General features: G+C 36.7%; 1 protein-coding gene across 1 annotated transcript in view; it reads left to right on the top strand.

The window, feature by feature from the left end:
* Window positions 1-24,285, top strand: part of LOC149414130 (uncharacterized) — a 55,204-nt gene extending 30,919 nt beyond the window's left edge. The window contains exons 14-23 of the mRNA XM_089644015.1: window positions 540-629; window positions 1,894-2,012; window positions 2,819-2,969; window positions 13,285-13,477; window positions 14,754-14,887; window positions 16,114-16,299; window positions 16,985-17,107; window positions 17,617-17,793; window positions 19,648-19,817; window positions 20,707-24,285. Coding sequence (XP_089500141.1) covers window positions 540-629; window positions 1,894-2,012; window positions 2,819-2,969; window positions 13,285-13,477; window positions 14,754-14,887; window positions 16,114-16,299; window positions 16,985-17,107; window positions 17,617-17,793; window positions 19,648-19,817; window positions 20,707-20,836 — 1,473 coding nt within the window. The 3' untranslated portion in view covers window positions 20,837-24,285. The remainder of the gene's footprint in view (window positions 1-539; window positions 630-1,893; window positions 2,013-2,818; window positions 2,970-13,284; window positions 13,478-14,753; window positions 14,888-16,113; window positions 16,300-16,984; window positions 17,108-17,616; window positions 17,794-19,647; window positions 19,818-20,706) is intronic.
* Window positions 24,286-27,918: the final 3,633 nt, after the last annotated feature.

Genomic DNA, 27,918 nt, shown 5'->3' with positions numbered 1-27,918 from the left:
TGGATTTATAATAAAGTTTGTGAATTATTAATTTAATTGTGACAATTTACAAGAGCGCCCCTATCTGTACAGGGGAACTATGTCGCCACCCGGTTGGGTAGCGTTGTTAGGGGGGTTAAGGTAGGGGCTGTAGGAGGGGATTTATTAATGCGGTTTTTGTTCCACTTGCAGTCGAAGAAATGTCCCGCTATCATGAAGCCAACTTCATCTGTTAACGTGTGTTGCGCTCATGTCTGAATAGTTTCACACACGTGCATCGGTGCACCGGGGACGAATGCTGCTAGCTCCTTAGCCCAGACTGCATTGAATTACCTGTAGAACAGAGACAGCATGCCAGCAAGTAACGTGGGGCTCCCAAGTTCAATTGTTGGGCGTACTAAACGTAGATTTGTACAGCGTCAGCAGCTGGTTACTGTTGAAGGATGTGCTAGCCTCAGTTTCTTGTGCGCCGGATTGACTTAGGCTTGTGGCTTCTATAGAGCCCGATGCTTGTCGATGTTTGTCGGACTTTGTAATGAATGATATGCTGTTTGTTTTAGGTGTCTGCTTTCTCCACGTGGGAGAAGGAACTCCACAAGATTGTGTTTGACTCCAGATATCTACTGCTCACGTCCAAGGAGAGGAAGCAGGTATGTGTACATTTACAAGTGGACCCCTCGATGCTTCCCAATTGCTTTCTCGGGCGTCACCATTCTATACTGTATACCACAATGTTACAATTTGCAGAGGTATTGCGCTAAGTATTCCTCGGGCGTCTCCCGGCACTAATAAGAACAAACTATGAAGTTTTCATAGAAATCGGTCGACTGCTTTTCGAGCGGTTTGCGAGCACAAACATACTCAGGCTGTATTTTTTGGCTGCTTTTTTGCTTACCAAAAGAAAAGAACTAAAATTATAATACAGTAGAACCCCGATAATTCGAAAAAAACGTGTAATTCGAAATTTTCGCCAAAAAAATATCCACGGAAATTTTTTTTCATACAAAATGGAAATAAATCATAACATTTCGTAAATCTGAATCTAAAAAACGCCGTAAAATGTATTTTTACATGGTTATACATCATCCTAATTAGTATTATTATTTTGTATATCTGAATCCATTTACACTGGAATGTTGTATTTTTTGAAGTTTGAAGGGCTAAGAAAATACGTCGTAGTTTTACGAATTTACACCAAATATCTGAATTTAAAAGGTCGGCCGCGACAAAACTCGGCTGCTAAATTTCGATTTACGCGTAAATATATTGCATTTTTACGAATCTATTTAGAATATTTGAATTTCAAATGGCCCGCCGAGACGGAAATCGGCCGCGAAATCTCGATTTACGCGTAAATATATCGAATTTTTACAAATATCTCAACTTAATGGGCCGGCCCCGACGGAAATTGGCAGCGAAATCTTGATTTGCTCAGAAATAAACAGTATTTTTATGAATTTATTTTGAATATTTGAATTTAAAGGGCCGCCCACAACGGAAATCTCGATAAGACACTACAAGAATTTAAAGGGGTGGCCGAGAAGCTCGATTTTAGGCATTTTTTTTTTCGTAAAATTTCGAATTACGTACGTGGGAATTTGTTAATTCGAAATTTGGTTTTTGATGTCCCGTGGATTTTGAATTAACGAGGTTCTTCTGTACTAGTCAGTTAATATATTACCCATTGGAGGGGTATTATGGTTTAAAATTGTCTGCCAAAACCTATTGTAAGATTCCATACACAAAGAAACACAATACCAGATTTAGGTCGATGTCGATGCCAAAAATTACTAATAAATAATATTAGTTCCTCGAGTCTTCATATTGGTGGTCTGTCATAGCTATTTGTAGTTGTGGTTGTGAATCGTCTCTGTAAACTGTCTGTCGTAATGTAATGTATGTTGCGTGGTTTAGGTGTTTGACAAGTACGTGCGGGAACGGGCCGAGGAGGAGAGAAAGGAGAAGAGGAATCGGTTGCGGCAGCGCAAGGACGACTTCAGAGCTCTCATGGAGGAGGCCAAGGTGCACAGCAAGTGAGTTCATCACAACACACGCTCTAATGATTTAATGATACATCTTACGTCAATTCCACAATATAAGTAATTGAGGGGTATAAGAACAAAACTGCCACTATCCACTTTCATCCATTTTCACCTAATGATTGATTACTAATCTATATCTCATTCTCTATACCGTACAATCTTCAAACCAGGGCAAAAACGACTCCAAGCCATTCAAAAACCGCTTTTAAACGGTGATTTTAAACTTCAAAACCTCCACTCTTCAAAATACATTCATTTTTAGAGCAAAAATAAATCTAAAAATGGGATTCATGGGAATGACAAGAATGCAATCTATTTAAAAAATATTTTAATATGTTTATTAAAAAAAGTAGTATTATATCATTTACAGTAAATCATGTTACTTTAATTTTATATAATAAAATATATAAAGCCAAATGCGTTGGACCAACGTGTGAACGCTGTTGGCGGTCAATTTACAGCAAAAGACAAACAGTTGATGTTAACCCTGTTGTGACCATATAAAAAAAAACTTTGGCTCCAAATCTGATGTAGATTCGCCAGTTGCTTACTTGTATCACTCGTTTCCGGAAACCATGCATAGTCTAGTTGCATCATTCCTCTGCCAGTTCCATGCCTCATCAGGGTAGGTGCCAGCACTCCATTATGGACTGCTAGCTTTGCTCCCTTAGACATAAGTGGAGTTTGCTGCTTGTAAATTTCTATCAATCTCCCTATCAGCCTTGGAAAGGAATCTAATCTCATTAAATCTTCAAATTGCAGAACAATAACTAACCATACGTGTGTTTATTTTTCAGGACATCGTTCTCGGAGTTTGCGGCTAAACATGGCAAGGAGGAGCGCTTCCGCGGCGTAGACAAGGTGCGCGAGCGCGAGGGCCTCTTTAACGAGTTTGTGTTGGAGGTGCGCCGCCGCGAGAAAGAAGAGAAGACTCTGCGACGCGAACAGGTAACCTTGTCACATTCACTTTGCAACGTTCTTTGTTTAGTGCGCCAGTACAACCCTGTGGATGTAAAACCAATGTTACAAGTTTTTAACCCGAAATGGGATGCACGTATGTATTTCCAATATCTGTAATCGCTTACAACGCTGCATCACGTTAATTAGTAGTATGAACATAATAATAATATCGGCTGCGGTTTTGGACAAAGATTTGCCAAAACCGAAACCTGCTTTCATTATGTATCAAATCACGTTTCTCGGACTCGTGCATTTGCCTCAAATATAACTTTAAAACTATTTTAAACAATCTTATACTGGGTTTTCCAATAAGAGGTGTTATTTTGATATTCAATCGTAAAAGATCAATGGTTTCGTTGCTTGTGTGGCACGTAGCGCCATCTTGTTGAAAGTAAACGTTGTCCAGATCAACAATTCCAAGACCATCCAATTCCGGCTATAAAAATCATTTTTTATAAGCAATAATTATTATCCTGAAACACTCATCCACATTGAAAAACCTCCTGATAAAAGATACATGACACCAACGGGACCGTTATAAAAATAATTGTTACCCTTTGTGCTATGCATAAAAAATCTTGTCTTAAAAAAATTAGTTTACCAAAAAAAAAAATAATAATTTATAAAAAATCATTAATCATCTCTCGATAGCGCAATCCATTCACCGTAACTGTTGCTCCAGCCTCATTTTCGAAAAAGTAAGGTGCAATGACTCCGCCGGACCATAAACCGCACCAAACAGTCACACGTTGAGGATGGAGAGGCTTTTAAACAATAACTCTTGGGTTTTCCGAGCCCCAGATGGGACAATTTTGCTTATTGACGAAGCCACCGAGGTGGAAATGGGCCTCATCACTCAAGATGATTTGTATTTGATTCAATCAAGTGAATTTTAATAATTTCAATGCGTTGTTGAAGCGTGTATCGTTCCATTTTTATTAATGGCATAGTTTCTACTTGTCAAATGTCAAAAAATAACAGCTTCAAAAGTAACATCTACCGAAATAGCGGGCTATTCAAAATAACACCTCTTATTGCAAAACCCTGTAGATAAAGTTAGCTTCACACGGAGGCTTCCCTCAGGGTCTATGTTGTCTTTGGGGATGCTGTGTGGGGGATCTTTTTAAGGAAAGGAAGTTCTGGGAAGGAAAAAGGCGGGGTGGTTGGAAGTCCAGGGGTGAATGTGTCCAGGAGTGGCGGACGTATGATACTATCCCTCAAAAGGTCTTCTTCAACCAGTCTCTCCCGATTCAATACAGACGAAAGTTGAGAGTTGAGAGTAGAAGTCATCAACTAATTAACTCCCTCAAAAAGTATAAGCGGACTCCATGCATCGTGTTGCCATCGTAAAACGATTTCTTTTTTATTTTGTGCCAATATCGGTTCGGCTATCGACAGCGCAACCATGCTCGGAATATCTTAATAAACCGTTGGAAGTTAAGTCTATACATTACATTACATGACGCTGTACATTATTATTTATTTTCCCATTGGTTAACATTCACAGGTTGTACTTGAAAAAGAAAAAATGTTTTCATGAAGTTTAAATACTGCGAGAAAATCTCTCAATTTATTTTTATTTTCCTGATAACCGATGATTTGAAAATTTGTTTTACTTGTGATTACGTGCTACCAAAATATTGCTGCGTTTAAAAAAAATATTCGCAAACAAATTAGAAAAATGTAAAAAATATGGATTTCTCCTTAAGTAACTAAGAAAATTGAATTTTTGTGCCGTTTTTCTAGCATTTTCACTACTAAATAAAACTCTGATTGCATTTCGTAAAGGACAAATTCTCAAAACCTTTGACATTTCTTGATAAAAGCATTTCTATTTTCAGCTCGTCGTGTAATTTCCACGATGATTTCAATCTTTTTAATATCTACATATTTTATAAGACAAAACGTCATATTTTTTGTAGCATACTGATATTTATTTGGATATGAAACAATATTATTATTATATATTGTTTGAAAAATTCATCAAATTTCAACATTCATTTTCGGGTTCTGTGAAAGTTCTTTTCAAGTTCTGTTATTATATCATTGTAGGCTAGTTGCTTGACAGAATTGAAATAATAACAGAGCTTCAAAAAATCTTTTACAGAACTTGAAAATGAACTTTGAAATTTGAAGACAGATTTTTTTGATTTGAAACTAGAATGATACTACTCACTAAAAGTACGTTACCGTCGCTACTGTAATTTGTAGGACTCGACAAAGTGGCGGTATAGATTACGCTGTACGTGAACAACGTGTGTTTGGTATTTGCTACATTTCAAGTGTATTGTAATGGCATTCTATCATTTGAAAATCTGAAACTGACCATATATTTTTATTACAATCAAACAATACTATTTTTTTTTCAGAGTAGGATGTTATTTGTATTAATTTTTCAGAATTTTCTTACAGCCATAAGTATGCGTTTAATTAATTAATTTATATATTTAATAATATAATAGAGTTATATTATATTTATTGGTTGGTACATAAACTCATGGCATTTTGATTTGAAGGCTTCAGCAGGAGAAGAAAATTGTTTGTATTAATTGCTGTGTCAACTACAAAACAAACATATCACTTTGTCTGTTTCAATTGTTGTGTCGACTACAAAACAAACATATCAGTTCATTGGAGGAGCACGACTGTTGTGTCTTTCACGGTGAGAACATTCTCGAACTGCTAACGTTACGAATCAAAAAGAAAAAAAACATGTGCATCATTTCAATAGTTTTTAATTTGTTAGTGGCAAACACCCTTTGCCATCAAACTAAAAATGTTTCAAAAACATAATGGCGGCTATTCTATGGCCATTTCGGAGCGACGGTACCGCGCGCCTCTCAGACCGCCGTCCGAAAGTAACGTAACGGTTCACAGCGCAGTCCATTGCGAGGCGGTACCGTCGCTCCGAAGTGTACATGCGGATGGGCCTATTGTTAACATAGAAGCAGACAAATAAATGGTAAGGTGCAACAAATATGCACGCAGAAAAGAATCTGTTTGAAGTATGGTTTTACATACATCAATACCGTAATTTCGCACAACTGTGGTCGTAAGTCACTCCAAACCTGTGAGATGACGGGCTTAGGGTTTGATGATTGCGGGTTCGATTCCCGCGCAGCTCAAGAATATGTGAACAGATTTTTCTTAGATATGTAGGCGCTGCCAACTGATTGATTGGATTGTGAAATCAATCTTAAGTTTGATCATCCTTACAAAAATGACTTACAGGTCCAGGAGCATTGATCTATAAGCAAATATGTATCCTAATTCCTCTTCAAATGTGCAGCCCAATAAATATTACAATTAGAGCAATAAATTTAGCATAACGTTTCAAAAATATGTGTTAAAAATACTGTGAACATCTGTTAATTCATTTTCGTGTGAATCGGGTAGGAATTTTGTAAAAAATCTATCACTACTATCAGCTGTTTGTTGTCATTTAAAAATAGTCAAAGCGTAGACCTAAAGTTTCTTTTAGTTTATATGTTGTAGATTCACCAGTTTGTTTGTAGCACTAGTTTCCGGACCGTGTATTGGTAATAGTTCCTGTTTGCAGAATTTTTTTTTAAAAACTTGTTACATTTGTAATTGTAAAAAGAAATTTCATTTTATAATATCACATTCGGATTCAAAATTAACATTTTTTTTCGACGTTATGCTTTTTTTGTGCTCTAACGGTGTTATTTAATAGATTTATTGTTCTTATCGTTGTAGCGCATCCATTTCTGTTCAAGTCATGTTTGGTCACTTTTCAGAAAAGACAAAATAATCAATTTTGTCGGTCATTGAACACAAATACACTCTTTCAAAGTCCTTTCTTCTCTCTCCCTCTCACTAGACGGCAATAGCACACGAATATTATTTATAGCTCTTTCAACTGCATTGTTTTATGTATCCTCGTAGGATTATTCCCAACTAAGGTCGTTTTAATAAAAAAACAGACTTGTGCCATAATGTGACTTGCATCATAGTGTGATTTGTGTCATAATGTGACTTGCGTCATATTGTGACTTTCGTCGTAGTGTGACTTGTGTCGTAATGTGGCTTGCGTCTTAACCACTCAGAACATTAGAACGTCAAAAGACGTAAATATGATAATAGCGGTCAAGACATTAGAACGTCTTTTCACGTAAACGCGCGAGATTTTACAAAAATCGATTTATTTCCATCACTAGTATACGGATTGCCATGATTTAAAAAACAGAGTATCGATAATGAATAACGCTACGCGTCTGTATTCAAGAATATCTATGGAATGTAGAGGTGCATTATCTAAGTCGATTGGATCTGTCATCTTGTTCGTTCATAATTTATTGCGTTTCTAAATAATTTATTAAAAATATTTTAGTTTGGACGGTTAATATTTTGAGGTGACTAATAGTTTTTAATTATATTTCTTCAATATATAAAGTGTTATTTCTTTATGATACTCAGAATAAAGTACATTTTTCACAGCTTTGAAATAATGGTCAGCGATTTTTACATATTTTTGACGTTTTCAGAAAATGTATATTTAGAAACGCAAATATTTACGTATAACAAAACAATACGATAGTGAATTTCATAATCTTTCCAAAACATTTTTTAGAATGAGGCTACGTTTCCCAAAACGTGAGTTATGAAGCTTTTAACAAAACTCGTGAATAACACAAAAATTTTCACGTTTTGACAGTTCGCAAAGGAACACAAAGTAAACAAAAGTGTTTGTCTGAGAGGTTAATGTGACTTGCATCGTAGTGTGACTAGTGTCATAATGTGACTTGCGTCATGATGTGTCTTGCGGAGTCATGGATTTGCAACAACAATAACACCACTTTTCCAATACTTGGAATGACAACTGTACATTCCCATCAAATTATTACATCATGTTAAATATCTAGGAGTTGCCTATTTAAAAGAATGGATTCACAGTCCTCATAAGAGACGTACATAAATGTAACCTAATACCAGCATTGCCATGAACTAGCGGCCGTGCCCTGGGGCCTAGGAGCGGCCGCGTGCGCGACGCCCATTTCGCGCAATCCACTTTCCGCAGACCAGAGCCAGGGGAGGCGAAAGGAGGGGCTGAGATCGCTCCGCATCTAATTTCTCAGGCCTAACCAACCAAATGTAATGTATGTCCACACACAACCTACGAAACAAAACCTTTTAACAGAGACAATGATGATCTCTGGATATCGTTTCTTTGGCTATGCAGATGATGTTTAAACGGAGTTGCCATTTCTGTGCGCCAAAGGATGGACGGGGCGAGTCGAAATGTCAACTTTTGATTTAGTTCAATATGCAAAATCCCTTTGTTTTTAGTTTGAAAATTTAATTAATTGTTAATTTCAATTTATTATTAAATATTGCATATAGAACAAAGTTTTTGTGTAAAACACTATTACATCTTGTACTTAAACATTTAATACCTTTTATCATTTTAGCTTTTATTATGAAACTAGCCCAGACCCGTGAAAAATCACAGAATAGACTGAATTCTCAACTAATCAGTTCCAATTTTGAAAAAAGTTATTAAAATAATTATTTTCTGTTAAAATATTATAGTACAGGTAGGTACTTTATCGCTTGTCTGTTGTCTTGACACAATCAGTTCCAATTTTTAAAAAGACACTTAAGTTCAAAACAAATCCGAGGTCATTGAACACAACTGAAATCAGTTATGCCTGTTTTTGCCAATTGAGATTTTCTTTTTTTTTTTTTACTTTTACCGGAAACATTTGAAAGTTTGTGGCGGTGCTTCACAAATAAAAAAAACATCTCTTTTGTTGTTTTTGCATAATTCGAAACAGGCGGCCGGCATTAACCGTCAATTTCAACCTTATTGCCATGTGCGTGATCTTGCTCAAGTTGGATGGATTGGATAGCCTTAAGCGAACGATATGATGTTAATATTTTGAAAACACGTCAAGGTAAAAGATTTAAGTGAACTCATTTCATTAGAGCTTATTTTGACTTATCTCCTTAATCCTTTGGCGCACAGATTTATGATGCCCATTCTATATATTTAATTTTGTGTCAGATTTAACTGCCTTTGATTACGACGGGACTATTATTTGTGATTTTCACAGCCAAAAGTATTAATATTTTTAGGTTATTAGGTCATGCTACGCTTCCTCCTCCTTCCTTTAGTTTAGCCAACGTTTCGAACAGTGTTACAGTGTTCGTTATCAGGGCAGATGTGTACATTGTGGTGAAGGGTGTGTTTATCTATGTATAAGTGATATAACATCAAGCCAGCCAGTGTTAATAATCTTAACGTGGTTTTCTGCGCTTATTGTAGAGGGCGCTTTTACGTTATAGTTCCACTACTTTACAGTTCTTGGTATCCGGCGTTAGAAGGCTACACCAAAACTAAACGCAGAAAACCACATTAAGAGCATTACATAAAGGCGTACTTCACCACAATCTATACGTCTGTATTGATGACAGTGTAAGGCTGTGTGACTGCAGATGGAGGAAGTGCAACAGGGCATAATAACCCAAAAATGAATCATGATAATATTTTTGATTACGTAAAAAACATTGCAAATAAAAATGACGTAATTTCTCTGAACGCAGAGCTAAACAGCTATGAAAATTTGTCTAATATAACACCATCCGGAAGGAAACCATTTAAAGTGTTTAGACTTGGTATTTTATGAAGTCACTTATATGACATTTGCAGTGCTAAAGATCTATGAAAATTTGTCCAATATAAAGTTATGATTTTTAATTAAGTGTAAGTAAGTACTTGATATTTTATGATGTCACTTTATATTGTGGCATTTTTTTATAGCACCTTATCACAGCATTCGAAATGATAAATAATAATATTGTCTGTTTAATTTGTACATTATTTGAATTTATATGTTTAGACAAGTTTGTGAAATGTTTTCAGGCTCTATGTATTACAATTGTGTAAATACTTACATTTTGGGTTCAATTCCCGGAAACAATGATTTTAATGTTTAATATTTGATTGACCTGCGGAGAGTTGGGACAGAAAATCGTCAGAATTCACGCGATTGTCGGACGCAAATACGCGCTAAAATTACTTGGATATAAAATATATTTCATGTTATCTTAACACTGTCTTATTTAAATATTTGATATGATTGTAAAAAGTGCTTTTATTATTTCTACATATTTATACCACTATGGAAACCTTATTATTTTCATTTTTCTATTATATAAAAAGTAGAATCGAAAGTATTATCACTTTGTCCTCTATACAGTTTTCAAAGCATAATGTCTTAAATCAATCCAGCGTGGATGGTATAAGTTCCCCGGGGCACTATCGGCACTCCACTTGTTAAGTTATATAATGTATTTAATTAGATTCGATAGATTCCCAATTATAAACGACAAAATATATGTACAAATATGTATTTACAGAGATATTTGCCTACAAAACTTTGTAGATTTAAAAAGGAATTTCCGACAATAATATTGATTCCTTTCTCTTTTCAAATCATGATTATTTCTCAGCTTCAATATTTTATTCGACTGTAATTTTATAAATAAATATGTTTGTTTTTAAAAATACTAATCTTAAAATTTTGATTTTCGCCATTTATCATTTTGAAACGGTCGAAAACAAAATCAAAATTTAACCGCCATATAACCAAATTTGCAAATTTGAAAACAATCCCTTTTCACATATGTACCTCTTCCATCATGAATGAAATTTATTATTTGTAAGTTGGATCGCACCATTGTGTGCTCTAATATACAAAATTTGTAAGTTGGATCGCACCATTGCGTGCTCTAATATACAATATTTGTAAGTTGGATCGCACCATTGTGTGCTCTAATATACAAAATTTGTAAGTTGGATCGCACCATTGTGTGCTCTAATATACAAAATTTGTAAGTTGGATCGCACCATTGTGTGCTCTAATATACAACATTTGTAAGTTGGATCGCACCATTGTGTGCTCTAATATACAACATTTGTAAATTGAATCACACCATTGTGTACTCTAATATACAAAATTTGTAAGTTGGATCGCACCATTGTGTGCTTTAATATACGAAATTTGTATGTTGGATCGCACCATTGTGTACTCTAATATACAAAAATTATAAGTTGGATCGCACCGTGCTCTATACACAAAATTTATTACAGGAAAATTAAATCTCTTAATATTTAAATCTTACATTTATAAAAACTGAAGCCTGGTTTAGATTTTAAATGCAGAATTTTTTTAATGAATTTAATTAAATATTTTTTTATAAACTTATTTTAACTCCAGCCTTCAATTTAAAAAAAATATTTATCATGCTACAATCGTATTATGAGTACAAATCAATATTGACAACTTTTCTGCAGAGCGATTTCAAATTTATAAACATGTAATCAAATGAAAGACAAAAAATCCTAAAGGTATAAATTGACTCGTACTTCTAATACCATTCGAAAAAATACTTTTTTTATTTTGTTACTACTTGAAGATTTAATTAATCCAATATGTAATTTTTTTTTTACCTGTATTTTTAATACTTAGCATGATAGATTTTGTTATTTTTTTTAACATTTTTTAAACAAATGCTTTTTTTAAAAGAAAACGTTTCCATTTACATTTAAAAAAAATACAGTACTCCGTCAGTAATCTGCCAATTATCCGACAACTACTGTAATCTGCCGTTAGTTTGACTAGTTGAAAGCACAAATCAAGCTTTATAATTGACTGGTATGACAAATTGTCAAGTACACTTACCAGCTGACCATTATACCAGTCACCAGGGTTAGTTATGGTTGTTTTAGGACATTTCCCTTAGTCCTCCGTGTATTCTAGCAATTGCTTCATGTGTTACTGTTTGTTTAGTTTTTTTGTTTGAATAAGTTTACAGAATGAAATCTTCTCGCAAGCGTAAACCGGACACCTTATCTTTAAACAAAAAATGGAGATTTTACGAAAGATCAGTGGTAGCGGTATTTGTTTGGATTAGTGATAAGTACTGTAATTGAAAATGGACTGAATAAAAAATATAACAATAGCAAAAGAGTTTTTTCACGTTTGTAATAAATAAATTTGAAATACTTTGTAAATTGTAATAATTTTTACTATGTTTAAAAAATATCCACAGTTAATGGGATATTTAATAAACGGTTTCATTTGGTTTCTTGTTAGTAATGATTTATCTAATGTTTTACCCGGGCGTCTCCGACTTTTTCCATCATTCGCTACTTTAAACCACAATGCTTACCGATAAAAAACTACATTAAACGGACATTCATTTGACTCTGTATCTCATTTATTAAGATATATACTATCTTAGTTACTTGAAATAAAATTGGTCCCGTCAAAGCATAAAAAAAACTTATTACAATTTACAAAAGTATTTTTATCCATGTTTCATCTTTGTGGTAATGATATTAATTTATTATAAAATTCTTAACTTTAACATTTATTGACACTTGTCATATTATATTTTTTTGTTGTCTACTATGGAAACAAAGCAACAATTTCAATCAAGAAATAGTATAAAAATAGAATATTTAATTGAAAATTGTGTTTGATAATTATGTATAATTAATATTTTTTACTAATATTTCAGGTTTTCTTACAGCAAAACTTCGTAGACCGCTGCTGATATTAATTTAATTAATGTTCTCTATTTTTTTCAGAAAAAAAAAAACTAATTCCATTTTATTTCAGCCGTGAGCCGTGCCGCCGCAGATATTGTTAACAATTATTCTTCTCGGTGGCAACATTTTGAAAATAAGCACTATATTTACTGCCTGCCCTTAGGGAAACGTGGCATTAGAGTACCTTTTAAAAATCTAAAATAAAAGTGTTGCCACTTGAGAGTCAGTCGAAGAAACTATTATTCACGTTGAATTATTACAAAATCCAGATAGAAAGTGGGGTTCTTCATTGCTTTGACTAATTGCATTTTTTTTCTTTTTCCAATTTGTGCTGCCGTCTTCTGATCTGCTTCTTCAATTACATCTTGTTGATTTGCGGAATTCGTCAACTGGATCTACACATCGATTGCCGTCTCCATCATCTGGAACTGATTTATCCACTGAATCAACTTGACTTGTGAAATTCGTCAACTGTTTCTACAATCCGTCGCCGAACTTCATCCAATGGAACTGAATCCATTTGACTTGTGAAATTCGTCATCTGAATCTACAATCAATTACCGAACTTCATCATCGGTAACTGATTCTACTTTACACGTGGAATTCGTCAACTGAATCTAATTTACTTTTGGAATTCGTCAACTGAATCTACAATGGATTACCGAACTTCGTTACCTGGAATGGATTTATGTAATGAATCTACTTGACTTGTGGAATGGCCACCAGGTGAAGAAGGACTTCCTGCAGCTCCTTAAGGAGACAAAGGAGGTAGACCGCCACGCGCACTGGTCCGACGTGAAGAAGAGGTTAGAGCAAGACGCCCGCTGCAAGGCGGTGGACGGGAGCGCCGTTAGGGAGGACTATTTCCGCGACTACGTCAAGGCCCTCAAGGAGGAGAGGAGGAAAGAAAAAGACAAAGGTAAGAGGCTATGAGATGAATGAATTGATATTATTATTTTTTTTAAATCTTTAAAAAAGATTGACAACCATAGACATATGAATATTAGTAGACCTGCCCTAAGTGATTAAAAGCGTATTATTCCCCACTCCCCATACCGGTTCCATTGGAGCCGGCTGGGCTCGCGTATGGCTTCCCGTGAATCTTGAGAATGTGACGTCATCATTCTTGTTCGAACTAGCGTCGAGCTATGGTCGAGGCATTTTATGAAATAACACGGCAAAATAGTGGCTTGTGATATGAAAACTTGTAAAAATAGATGTGAAAAAGAGAATAAACCCGATTGTCGTATTACATTCCATAATATGTAAGCATCATTTTAAGCTTATTCACGTCGTATAATATGAATCAGTTGTAGAAACATATACTATCACATCGAGCCAACATTGGTCGAATGTAGCGATTCTCAAGTGTGCGAATCGTTGTTACTGGGAAGTAAATTATGAACACTTATAAAAGTGTCTTAACTAAATACGTAAACAAAATATTCGACTCTGAAAATAGAAGAAATTTTTTTTTGCCGAATTTGGACTTCGCAAATTTGTTCATAACGTGGCGAGTAATTTGCGCTCCCATGTAAAAATGTCTATTCATTCAAAAGCAGATTTTACTTTTAAGAACTAAATGGTGATATTATAATGCGAGATGCCTATATACTGTCAGATTGATTTATTAACGAATCACAGTCAGCTTTACCCCCTTCGTTCTTCAACAGTTGATTTTACCCCTCACCTTTAATTTCTAGTCTATATATTCATATGTCTGTGTTGACAACGCATTCGTGGGTTACGAATACACTGAGCATATTTAAATTCCTCCCCATTATGTGTGCATTGCTTATAGAAGCCACAATTGATATTTTGGATATGATTTGAATTAAGTATACATGGTGTCCGGAAACTAGTGGTACAAGCGGAAAACTGGTGAATCCACATCACATTTGGAGTTGATTTTGTGGTTTAACTGTTTTGAGCTTTCGTTTTCGAGTACTTTGCGTCTGAAGTTGGAATTTATCAGGTGAAATTTATTCCGCCCGTGCTTTATTCTGCCCCTACATGGGGTGACACTGACTTTCCTCTTGTTTTGAAGGTCAAGTGTGCTAAATTTCACCAATCTCTGAATAAAACTGTGGATTTGTATAAAAGACACTCTTCTCTGTCTATATTAATTATGTATATTTTTAGTAGTACCTCCTTAAAATTGTCATTTTATTATACCTTTGTTTTGTGTTTTATAGATCGGGAGAGCAAGGGAGGTAAGAAGGAGAAGAAGGACAAGGAGAAGGACCGAGATCGTGAGAGGGACGACAAGGAGGGAAGCCGGAAAGCCAGCAAGGGTCGGGACAGGAAAGAGAGCACCGTCGGGAGTGACGTAAGTGATGTGAGTCTTGTGACTCAATAGTCCTGTAACCCGGTGTGTGGCGACTCAATAGTCCTGTAACCCGGTGTGTGGCGACTCAATAGTCCTGTAACCCGGTGTGTGGTGACTCAATAGTCCTGTAACCCGGTGTGTGGTGACTCAATAGTCCTGTAACTCGGTGTGTGGCGACTTGAGAGTCTTGTGACTCAATAGTCCTGTAACTCGGTGTGTGGCGACTTGAGAGTCTTGTAACTCAATAGTCCTGTAACTCGGTGTGTGACGACTTGAGAGTCTTGTAACTCGGTATGTTGTGATTTGAGAGTTTTGGATGCAGCAGTCTGTTTTGAGTTGATAATCTTGTATGCAACAGTGTGTTATGCCTCAATAGTCCTGTAACCCGGTGTGTGGCGACTCAATAGTCCTGTAACCCGGTGTGTGGCGACTCAATAGTCCTGTAACCCGGTGTGTGGTGACTCAATAGTCCTGTAACCCGGTGTGTGGTGACTCAATAGTCCTGTAACTCGGTGTGTGGCGACTTGAGAGTCTTGTGACTCAATAGTCCTGTAACTCGGTGTGTGGCGACTTGAGAGTCTTGTAACTCAATAGTCCTGTAACTCGGTGTGTGACGACTTGAGAGTCTTGTAACTCGGTATGTTGTGATTTGAGAGTTTTGGATGCAGCAGTCTGTTTTGAGTTGATAATCTTGTATGCAACAGTGTGTTATGCCTCAATAGTCCTGTAACCCGGTGTGTGACGACTTGAAAGTCTTGTAACTCGGTATGTTGTGATTTGAGAGTTTTGGATGCAGCAGTCTGTTTTGAGTTGATAATCTTGTATGCAACAGTGTGTTATGCCTCAATAGTCCTGTAACCCGGTGTGTGGCGACTTGAAAGTCTTGTAACTCGGTATGTTGTGATTTGAGAGTTTTGGATACAGCAGTCTGTTTTGAGTTGATAATCTTTTATGCAAAAGTGTGTTGTAAGTTGATTATCTTCAATCTGATGACTCAAATGTCTTGTAACTCAGTGTGTTGTGAGTTGATAATCATCTATGCAACAGTGTGTTATGTTTCAATAGTCCTGTAACTCTCAATGTGTTGTAACTTGTATCGCAAAAGTGTTGTAACCCGATATGTTGTGATTTGAAAGTCTTCTAATTCATGTGTGTTGTCACTCTAAAGTCTTGTTCTTGTAACTCTGCGTGTTGTGACTCAACAGTCTTGTAAATCCAATACGCAGGTAGAGGAGCACAACGAGTCAGGCGAGGAGGATGAAGCGGCGAAGGAGAAGGCTGCCAAGGACAAGGCGGCGCGCGCGGAGGCGTCCATCAAAGAACGCGAACGTGAAGTACAGCGCGCGCTGGCCACCTCGCTGCGCGACCGCGACAAGGAGCGCGAGTACCACAAGCGGGACGAGGCCATACAAGTACACTAACACTAACTATTAAGTTATTAAACAGAGAAGATGGACTGCCACACAACTAGTCGTCCTTTTCTCAATCTTGTTCACCATGTTTTCTTCAACCTTGCATTCTATTTGGATCTTCACATTTTGAACACAGTCATACATTGGTTTAGCTCACGGAGATTTCATTTGTACAGCATTCAGTCTAGTTTCGTCTACATGCCTCACTGTCATACATCAGGGTTGGTATCAGCATCCCGTCGTGGACTGTTAGTTTTTTTTTTGTGCAATTTTAATCCAGCAAACATTAATGATAATACATAATATTTATGTTAAAAATTGTAAGGGGTAGTATATATTTACATAACCTAATTGAATTTCATATACCTCCAAGAGCAACTCCTTAAATGTAACAACACCGGGACAGCATTTCAAAAACTCGCTCGTACCTAGATTTCATGAAGTTAACAATAGATATGCAGACGTAGCGGATCTATTTAACTGTATGGAATGTAGATACTAGAAGGCTACAATATCATATCTTTTCACAATCAATACTAATCTAATCACGTATCTCTTAGTTTTATATCCAACTATATTTCTGTTAATTTTATACATTCTAATTTCATTGTTTATAATTTATTAGAAATGGTAAATTTATGCCGTTGACATTAAATAAATAAATAACGGTTATTTTTGGTTCCAGCATTTCAACGCCCTTCTAGCTGATCTGGTGCGGAATCCGGAGCTATCCTGGCGTGAAGCCAAGAAGCAGCTGAAGAAGGACCACCGCTGGCCGCTGGCCGACCTCCTCGGCAAGGAAGACAAGGTAAGGAGGTGATCTGATCTGATTATGTTCGCCGACTTAATTTCATAATTTCACACTGAAGAGAAGCGAACGTACTTAACCTAACAAATATATACAAAATAGGGACACGGTTTATACACATTATTTAAAAAATCTTTTTATCAGTTAGATACTAATGAGAAGAAAGTGTTTCACCTTGGCGGAAATGGAAAATAATGTATTTTAGTAGCTATTTTGAAACCCCTCCCCTTACGTTTTTTCTACTAAAATTAAAATGACTGATAAATGAAAAAAGATAAAAACACACACTTATTTTATTAGACATTAGTATTGAAAACATTTTTGGCGTTTCATATAATTTTATTTTTAGTTTAAAATGCTTAGTAAGTGTGTTCATATTTTCGGTATATTTACTGTATTTTTTTACTTTGCAATAAATATCTTGACGAAATTTAGGCCCAATTGTTTGACACTGTCATCAAAAGTGTATTTTTTACACCAACTAATGCGTTTGTTTGTCACATTCTCAGGAGCGCCTGTTCACGTCGCACACGGGAGCGCTGGGCGCCAAGCGCCGCGACAAATTCCGCGAGATGTTGGACGAACTGGGTCCGTCGCGCGCCGGTCTCACCAGCGCGTGGCGTGACGTGCGCAAACTGGTCAAAGAGGACCCCCGCTACACCAAATTCTCCGCCTCTTCTGACAGGGTGAGAACTTCCCCAACTAACTAATTTTCTTTCATCTTTGGAGATGCTGTGTTGCAGGTCTTTTGAGGACGGGAAGGAGGGAACCTGGGTCTTGAAGGGACCCTGGCTGTGGGAGGTAGGACACAGAGGTCAGCTTATTATTCCACAGTGGAGGTGTTGATCTCAAAAACGAGTCATAGATGCGACTCGTTGACAAATTTTGGTTTCTCGGAGCAATTGAAAGGACAACATTCCTACCAGACGCCTGTGTTCTAAAGATTGTTACATTTGTTGAGATGGAATGTATCAAATGCACCACCAATTTCTGCACAAAATCGAGGGTTTAGGAGCTCTGGAGTTGGCTGCCAAATTCAACAGAGGGGCGCACTTTCAATTTGTACAGTGGTGTATAAGGAGTTATGAAGTTGTTTTTATGATAGTGTAAGAAATGTTTGTCGAAGGACCTTGGATGATTGAGCAATGACCACTGCACATAAGACAATATTTGTTATACGGATAAAGGAAGGACTCACCAATAGGAAAGGGCACTCGCTTCTTCCTGTCTTTTCTCTTCACAACAATGTCACTTAACACGAAGCGGCTTGCACGATATCGGCGCGAATGATAATGTCATAAGATAAGGGAGATGAGATCTCGCGCGGATGCGGTTTATTGTGAGCGGTTCGGGTTATTGCAACATACTGATTACCAAAGGGCACATAATGAGCAGGAATGGAAAGGAAGGTAGGACAAAGGACAATAATACTATCTCAGTACAGTGGTTGCAGGTATGTGTGTATGTGTGCATGAGATGTATGTATAAGTTAATGTCTATTGCGCATTGGCGCAACCATACAGAATAAGCAGTTGTGTACTTTTGCTGTACCTGGGGTCACCAATTACTTTCATTAGGGGTCATATATATTTTGTAATACCTGCATTAACTGTAAAGCACCCCTGAGGTGATATATCACAAAAGCGGCGCTATAAAAATTGTCCAATAAATAAATAAATACTATTTAAATATGTGTAGATCAAAATCAATGAACAAATAAAACATATGGGCTCCGCAACATTATTTTATTAAATAATAAACAAATGTATAAAAAGAAGTTTAATGAGGAAAATGACATTTTTTTGCTTTGAACTATCCGTCTGAAGTTTGGATTAAAGTTTTTGCGGGCTATTGTCATTAAATCTTGGATATGTTCGTCGGTAAGTCTGCTCCGGAATTTATTTTTAATAATGTTCATCTTGGAAAATGCTGCTTCACAAACATAAGTTGACTCAAACAAAGTGAGAAGTTTCAAGGCTATTTCTTTTAATTCTGGCTATTTATTACCACAAACAAATTTTATCCAAAATTCTTGAAAAGAAACTTCCTGTTTTTGGTGTTTTAAAATTGTTGGAAATCGATCATTATCTGGACCGCACCGCAACCCTTACCCATTCGACGACTGACGATCTTGCATTCTGCGCCCACCCATCCGTTGGCGAATTATCAAATTACGTACTCAAGTTACAAGCATTGTTAACACAAGGTCCGCACAATATAGGTGGGCAGTCCGGATCGCGGTCCGCCATTTGGTGACCCCTGCTGTACACTGTACAGTTCGCCCAGCTACTGAGAGGCTATTTTGAAGCTGATGCTGATAATTTGAGTACTTTGAGTCTATCTTCATGTTGTCGGTCTTTGAAAGCTCCTTGGTACTTTGAAATGTTTTGAATTGTCTCTGCACCCTTTCTATGAGATCTATATTCTTGGAAGTGTGGAGTATATTCCAGGAGAGGTCGCACTTACAGTGTTAGATCAAGGAAGGCTTTGTTATGCAAAGTGTGGTGATATGGTTCAATGTGTATTGTTTGTGTTGGCAGTGCGAGAGAGAATTCCGCGACTACGTCAAGGACAAGACGGCTGCGGCCAAAGTGCAGCTGAGGGCGCTGCTGCAGGAGACGCGCGCCCTGTCGCACCGCTCGCTGGCCGCCACCAAGGAGAACCACGCCCACCTGGCCGAGCTGGAGGCGCTGCTCAGCCAGGATGCCAGGTAACAAACAACCGCTTTATATCCTTCACACGCCGCTTGCATCTACGCACAGGGCTGTTTCTGTCATCTACACCAGCCGCGCCCATAGACTGTGCAGCTGAGGGCGCTGCTGCAGGAGACGCGCGCCCTGTCGCACCGCTCGCTGGCCGCCACCAAGGAGAACCACGCCCACCTGGCCGAGCTGGAGGCGCTGCTCAGCCAGGATGCCAGGTAACAAACAACCGCTTTATATCCTTCACACGCCGCTTGCATCTACGCACAGGGCTTTTCTACCACAACACCAGCCGCGCCCATACACTGTGCAGTTTGGTTTTTGTCATCTACAAGTGACATCTTGCCAACACGGCCAAAGCCATTTCAAGCAACGTTTCAATTCTGAGAGTATCTTCCACTCTGGTTTTTGTCATCTACAACTGATTTCTATCATCTATGACTGGTTTCTGTTAGCTATGACTGGTTTATGTTAGCTACGACTGCTTTCTGTCATCTACAACTGATTTCTATCATCTATGACTGGTTTCTGTTAGCTATGACTGGTTTCTGTTAGCTACAACTGGTTTCTGTTAGCTACAACTGGTTTCTGTCATCTACAACTGATTTCTATCATCTATGACTGGTTTCTATCACCTATGACTGGTTTCTGTTAGCTATGACTGGTTTCTGTTAGCTATGACTGGTTTCTGTTAGCTACGACTGCTTTCTGTCATATACAACTGGTTTCTGTCATCTACAACTGATTTCTATCATCTATGACTGATTTCTGTCATCTACATCTGATTTCTGTCATCTACAACTGATTTCATCATCTTTGACTGGTTTCTGTCAACTGTGTGTAGTGGCTAGTGGCGCTTTGTTCACGTCAATAATGAATTGTTTTCTGTTTCTCCAGATACATAATCCTGGAACACCTGGCCGAAGAGAGGACCCAAGCTCTGGTCACATACCTCGAGGAGCTGGAAAAAAGGGGACCACCTCCCCCGCCCACCGCCACCGAGCCATCGAGGCGCTCCAACAAATAAACCTTCTGTTGAACTCTGCCGCTGCGTCGGTGATCTTCGTAATTTCCAGCCAAATCTATACTACAGCATATCGAGGCCGTTGGATTCTTGAATTATGTGAATTTTGTACAGCGTCATCATGATGAATGTGGCGGTACGGCGTTTTAGTTTATTGTACTTGCTCAACCCTGTTGTACAAGGTGTCCTGAAGCTCATAGTACAACTGGTGAATCTAAATCACAACATTTCAAATTAATTTTGTGGCATATAACTTCTTTTCATTTGAGTCTTCTTTTTCGAGTAAATATAGTCCAAAGTTGGAACTTTTAAAGTTAAATTTGAAGAAAAATCGGCTTCTAGGGGGTTCATATCAAATGTCTTAAAAGCAATAGACTTGGCTGCAAATGTTTTTCAACCTGTTAGTTGCCAAAAAAAAAAGGAAAAAAAAAAAAAAAAAATTTTTTGGATCAATTGATCGTAATGTAGATTCACCAGTTGTTCGCCAATTGTTTGCCAGTTGTCCGCCAGTTGTCCGCCGATTGCCGAGTCTCCTACACCTTGTATTATTATTATCTCATTAAAACAATAAATAAATACAACATACACAAATTTCATCACATTTTAACGGATCGTTTTTACAAGTGTAACACGGCAATACCTACATTCTTCTTGGATTAGTATAGGCAACGACAGTGAAATCTCAATGTGGCAAGCAAAAGATACGCCAATTGCAGTCACTCGTCGCATGAGGTTGTGCGTTATCTCTACCCAAATTGCCTAAATTTTCTTCAAATTTCTTATTATTATAAATAATACATTTATTTCAATTGTTTCCTGAAGATTTTTAGACAACAAACGTAGCAACACGTAAATGTAAGAAGGACAACACCGCATTCCGTATTTGTCTTAGTTTAAGTGATCATATTGTAATCTCAATCTGCCCGTGATGTAGAATGTAGTATTTGTCGCAACTTTTAAGTGCAAAAACGCTGCCTGGTCCTGTATCTATTTCGGTCACACACCCATATACTTTGAATGTCTTATCTTTGTCACACGCGAATGAATATTTGAATTAAGAATTTACCGGAAACGTAAGCGTGTTTGTTGCACGCCACATGTTGTGAGACGATAACGTGTCTTTATGTTTGTAATGTTATTTATTGGGTATATATAGTTCTTAAAACTGACCATTATTACATTTAGTGTCAAAAGAAACGTATTGTCACCCCATCTTTCTTCTTGTATTTTTGTTTGATTTTTATACGATTGACATTCTAAAGAAGATGCGTAACTTTTCCGTATTAATCTGTACACAAATGTGAGGTTATGTTATGAATTTGAACGTTTGACTCTCGACACAAAAAACATATGTACATTTATTTGGATTTAACATTTAATAAATGGCGTCTTCGATAATTTTAAATAATTAATTGCTTACAAAGCGCAAAAAGTGTTTTTTTTTTCTATTCCTATTTATATTGGGATAGTGTAAAATTAGAATTACCAAATATAACAAAAAAAAAATTACGACTAAGGATTGAACCTTCCTACACAGGAAAAGGAGTCAACAAAAGTGGACCGATATGTATTGCGTATATTAACTGCTGTAATGTCATTGAATTTCAGATAAATGCGTATATTTCGGTTCCATGATATTTCATCACGATGACAGTTAAACACACCTTTAACTCTTTGCACGCGGCCGTATCAACTATTGTTACGACAAAAAGTCTATACTCACACGCGGCTGTATCAACAGTTGATACGGAAACTTTGACGGCCGATATTCCAGCGCTCTTTCGTCATAAATGTATTTCTTGCTCACTTGGACATTCGTAGAACTATCACGATGCTGACATCTAAAAGAATTTCTCAAAAATAAATTGTATTTCGTAAAAAAAGATCGATAATCAAGTGCGCCTCTTCGCGCCTTTTAGTCCTTTAGTTTACATTTTTGTCAACGGATGGCGTTAGTACTAGTATGTCATTCACAACTTTTCATAACTAAAAATGATAAGTAATCATGGTGTCCCACTTGTGTCTATCACCTAAGTACACACACGCCGAGTGAATGGCCACATGTGACCACATTCAAAAGATACGGTACGTCTTTGTATGGAATTTTATGTTTTTGTTTTTATAAACATCTAAGAGTGTTGACACACGAGGATTTATTTTCATATTATGGAGAATAATCTGTTCTGTCTATATAGTTTAATAAATCATGCCAGAATGCTATTTAATAATATTTGGCTTATTTATATAGCGCCGTTTTCGTGAGAAATCACCTCAAGGGCGCTATAATTTGATATTTAATTGCGTGCATAGGTATTTGAAAATATGTACCGCGTACGGGTATAGATAAAACGGAGCAAATTAACGCGTTCAAAAGGTTAAAAAGTGATATAGAGTCATTAAAAGTGATGAAACAAAAACATGGTTAAATAGTTACCTATTTAACCTAGTTTTTGTTGCATCACTTTTTGTAGGCGTGTTTTTGATGAGATACCCGGTCACTGTATATGTCCACGTAGGTGTTTGCGTGATTGCCATCAAGATTTGGTAGAATGCGTTGTCATGGATGACGAGTCAATCTGCCGAGTTTCAGCTCGATCAGATGTCGGGAAGTGGGTTAATTTCCGCTTCCAAGATTTGCAAAAATTCAAATAGATATATTTAAAAAATATGCAATACTAAATAAAATAAAATATATTTTTATAATTTAGTGTTTGCGTTTAATAGCTTACCTCGGTGCTGGATCCTCATCATTGTTCGGCCCTGAGTTAAATTATTTCGAGAGCCACCAAACGGCTATTACACGTAGAGTTTGTTCGCTTTTGAGAACAGCTCATTTCGTCTCGTAGAAATCTTTGTCTCCCTCACGGTCTTAGTGAGAAATATGACCTAAACGGTGTTAGAAAGAGAAAACACCACGCTTTATATTCAAATCTAGAAGTTAACCATAGAAGAATTAAAATGTACACCCCTACGAAACCAAAGATTCCGACTGCAATTTGAGAAAAAAGTTTTAAAGTTTGTTAATTTTTTATTAATAATTTTTATATGACATGACAAAAAAGTGAGGAGGCAGTATTGTTTATAATACATTTGTCTTATAAAGTGTGTGTTTTTTTTTTTCATTATCAGTAATTTTAGTTCAGTAAGACTTAAGGTTATGTTTGTTTTCAAAATGTATAATGTTTCTTTCTAATAATTAAATTTGAAGTCATGTTTCATCACACCACCTTTCATAAAGCATAATACAGAAATATTACATTTATTTGGATTTTATTGCAAAGCGGAAACCGTACAAATTCAATACGCCAGAGGCTTGAGCGGTTAATATAAAAATAAAAGGTGAAATCAATCCCTAAAAGTTCTATGTCAGTTGTAATTTACAGCCTGTATTATGTTAGTCGAAATGAATTATTCTGATTTCAATGATTTATTATAAAAACAATGAATAAATAAATGACTTAATAGATAATGTTTAGTTCAATTATTAGAGGAAGTGCATCTTGGGGTGGAATTTGGCCTCCTCCACAAATATCCGGTCCCTCGTCAGTCTGTTTGGAGGTCTTTTTGTGGAAAGGAAGGAGAAAACCTGTGTTTAGAAGAGACATGTTGTAGGAGGGAGGAAACACATAGGCCGGCAAACCTTTCTGCAGATCTGTTCTCATGTGACTACTTGGATGGAGCCCCCGTACCTGAGCTGGGAGTCACCAAGCATGTCAATGGAATTGTCATTTCAACCCTTTTTAGACGTAATCAGACATGATTGGGTCTATGAAACATCAAATTCGACGAGGTTATTCTTACACCAAGACGAAACTCTTTCGAGGTAACTGTCCAATCTCTGCTTCAAAGCCCTCTGAACCATTAGACATAGTTAGAGATGGCAAAATTTAGCATTAATTTTCAGATTTTTTAGCATTAACAATTGGAAATTTAGCGTTTTATAGCATTTTGAGGCATAATTTAGCGTTTTGTAGCAAAATAGAAAAAAAATGTATTTCCTGAATGTTTTTAGCGCATATTTTAAGTATTTTTGGTAAAATATATGTTTAACCTTCATTTGCAAGTATTTCCATGTGAAAGATTATAAATAATTAATTTTAATATTAAATGAATAAGGAAGGAAACTCTAAGTACGGGTCGAACACAAACACAACAAATGCAGATTGCGATTAACATCAATAGGCATTCATTTATTTCGCACAATTTGTGTAATGTCAAAAAGCAATTTTAGCTTACAGTACAAAAATATTAAATATTTACACATAAAATAGTAACAAAATTATAAAAAATCGTAATGTAAATATCGATTTTTTGAAATTCTCACATATTATTTTAATACCCGGTATTTTCGGGAAATTCGCACCTATTTCGCTAAATAGAATAATTTAGCTGAAATACGGCCAAAATCACGTTTTTCGCGTTAATTCGCGAAATATAAATAACTGGAAACACTTTCAAATGCCTTGAAACGCAAAGAAAACTTATAAATGCCCTATTTTCGAAACATAATATTTTTTCGCGTTTTTAGTTAAAACGAAATTTTGCCATCTCTAGACATAGTGTGCCCTTTGGGGGCATGCCAAACAAAAAGCCATCATGAACTGTATCGTCATCTGCGTAACAATGAATTGGTGCACATCCAACTTCCGGTCTATCCACCTCCTCATTGGTTTAACTCCGCACAATGCCTTCACTCCCCGACACATACACTACGGGGTCCAGAGATGATCCATCCACTTTCCTCTTGGTTCACTGAAGGTGAAGGCTGCTGAGAATTTTCAACTCATCAGCTCAGCATCTCCACTAATTGAAGAAAGTGCGGTAATAAATGAAGCTGTGAAGAACTTATATTTAGATATTTCAAATGATCATCATAGAAACGTAAAAAACATAGACAATATTCACAGGGCTGCCAATATATTCATCTCTTCAAGTTTTCGACTTTTAAGAATATGTTTAAATTAAACATTTGATATAGTTTGTCGACACGACCGGTCATTAAACGTTCATAGATGGCGCATAATGGATAACTCTTGATCGCTCGTAGAGAATCGAGCCTTCGGGGAACCAAGGAGGAGTGGAGAGGAGAGATTAGGCAACCTCCGTGAACCCTTCCCTTATGGGGCCTTCACGGAACCAAAGGGGAATGGAGAGGAGAGATGAAGCTCTCTTCCCTTGTGGGGCCTTCAGGGAACCAAAGGGGATTGGAGAGGAGAGATGAGACCTGGGAAGACACATTGTAGAACCAGAAGACATAGCCACACTGGTGAACTTCATTAAAGGGACCGGATTACTGTTAAAGGAATGAGGTAAAATGGGAGATGGCACAATGGGCCTACGACCTAAGTGCTCACGAGAACTATATGTAAAGAAGTGGTCTGTTATGGTTGATTGATATACAGTTCCTTTGGCATTTTTATTTTTTCTTAGAAATATGTGATCAATACATGAATAATTAGTCGTGTCAGTTACTCTGGTTGGAGCATTAATGTGAGAGACAAACCCGTGTTGAGTCATTAGATTTTTATGATCAAGTGTATTTGTTGAAATGGGCTTAGGTAAGTCAATGTTAATGTCACCAATTACCATTAGTTCATCGTTTGGTGTACAGTTCAATAGGGCCAGGTCTAAGGATTTAAGGAAGGATGAAATATTTTGTTGTTTAGGTGACTGGTATAGTGCAAGTATGGTGGTTTGGTTGGTTTTTATTTTAAGACAGTTGACATTATCGATAGTTCAGAAATAATCGGGTTTAGTTCGGATTTTACATAGTTTTACATACATTACTCCATCTGATTGTGTCTTATTATTAAGTGTATTAAAAACTGAAAATCCTGTAATGTTTTTGTGAGTGTAATTTGATTTGATCCATCCGGGAACTATATGTAAACCGTGTCCGCTCTATAAATAAATAAAATAAGGCTATAGAAAATCATTGTGTAAGAGTAAAATTTGATCAATTATTTTGGAATAGAAATATTTGTGGGAATATTTTTTATTTAATTTGTTCGAAATTGATTTCTTCATTTTGTCCATCACTAGTTTAATGTGGGGAACTGAAACTAAACTGAAACTAGTTGGAAACTGCCGGTTGGAAACGGGTTGTCGAGCTTCTCTCACGGCGCAACTCAAGTTTACGATTTCACAAATTATCTAAGATTAAAATGAAGAAAAACACACTATAACCTTCACTAGTCACTATTATATAGGGTTTTCCAATAAGAGGTCTTATTTTGATATTCAATCGTTAAAGATCAATGGTTTCGTTGCTTGTGTGGCACGTAGCGCCGTCTTTTGAAAGTAAACGTCCAGATAATTCCATCCAATTCCAGCCATAAAAAATCATTAATCATCTCTCGATAGTGCAATCCATTCACCGTAACTGTTGCTCCAGCCTCATTTTCGAAAAAGTAAGGTCCAATGACTCCGCCGGACCATAAACCGCACCAAACAGTCACACGTTGAGGATAGAGAGGCTTTTCAACAATAACTCTTGGGTTTTTCGACCCAGATGCGACAATTTTGCTTGTTGACGAAGCCACCGAGCTGGAAATGGGCCTCATCACTCAAGATGATTTGCATTTGATTCACTCAAGTGAATTTTAATAATTTCAATGCGTTGTTGAACCGTGTATCGTTCCATTTTTATTAATGGCGTAGTTTCTACATGTCAAATGTCAAAAATGACAGTTTCAAAAGTATAATCCACCGAAATAGCGGGCTATTCAAAATAACACCTCTCATTGGAAAACCCTGTATTTCGTTAAAACATGCCTGCAGAATCAAGTGACGATGAAGCCGCATAATATGTTTTTATTCTGTTTTTTAATAATCAGGAAGCCTATACTCGTAAATACACGGGAATTTTTCAACCTCCTGAACAAATTTAATGTTTTCCTGCTCGGACATATCGTAATCTGACAGCTCTTGAAAACTGATATATCTATGGGCAACTAAAACAAGCAGGCGATTTGCAAGCGACTGTTGCGTTGCCGTTGAAAACTGGACCGCCATTAAAGTACACAGGAGAGCAACTTGAGTTGCCAACTGGTTTTTTTTTCAGTTGTACTGTGAGCGAATGGACT

Source organism: Hesperophylax consimilis, chromosome 20, assembly GCF_061612785.1.
Source record: "Hesperophylax consimilis isolate HC1 chromosome 20, BYU_Hcon_1.0, whole genome shotgun sequence".
Taxonomy (NCBI): Eukaryota; Metazoa; Arthropoda; class Insecta; order Trichoptera; family Limnephilidae; genus Hesperophylax; species Hesperophylax consimilis.
The sequence above is the reverse complement of the archived record's forward strand: the minus strand, read 5'-3'. Positions and strand labels throughout refer to the sequence as shown.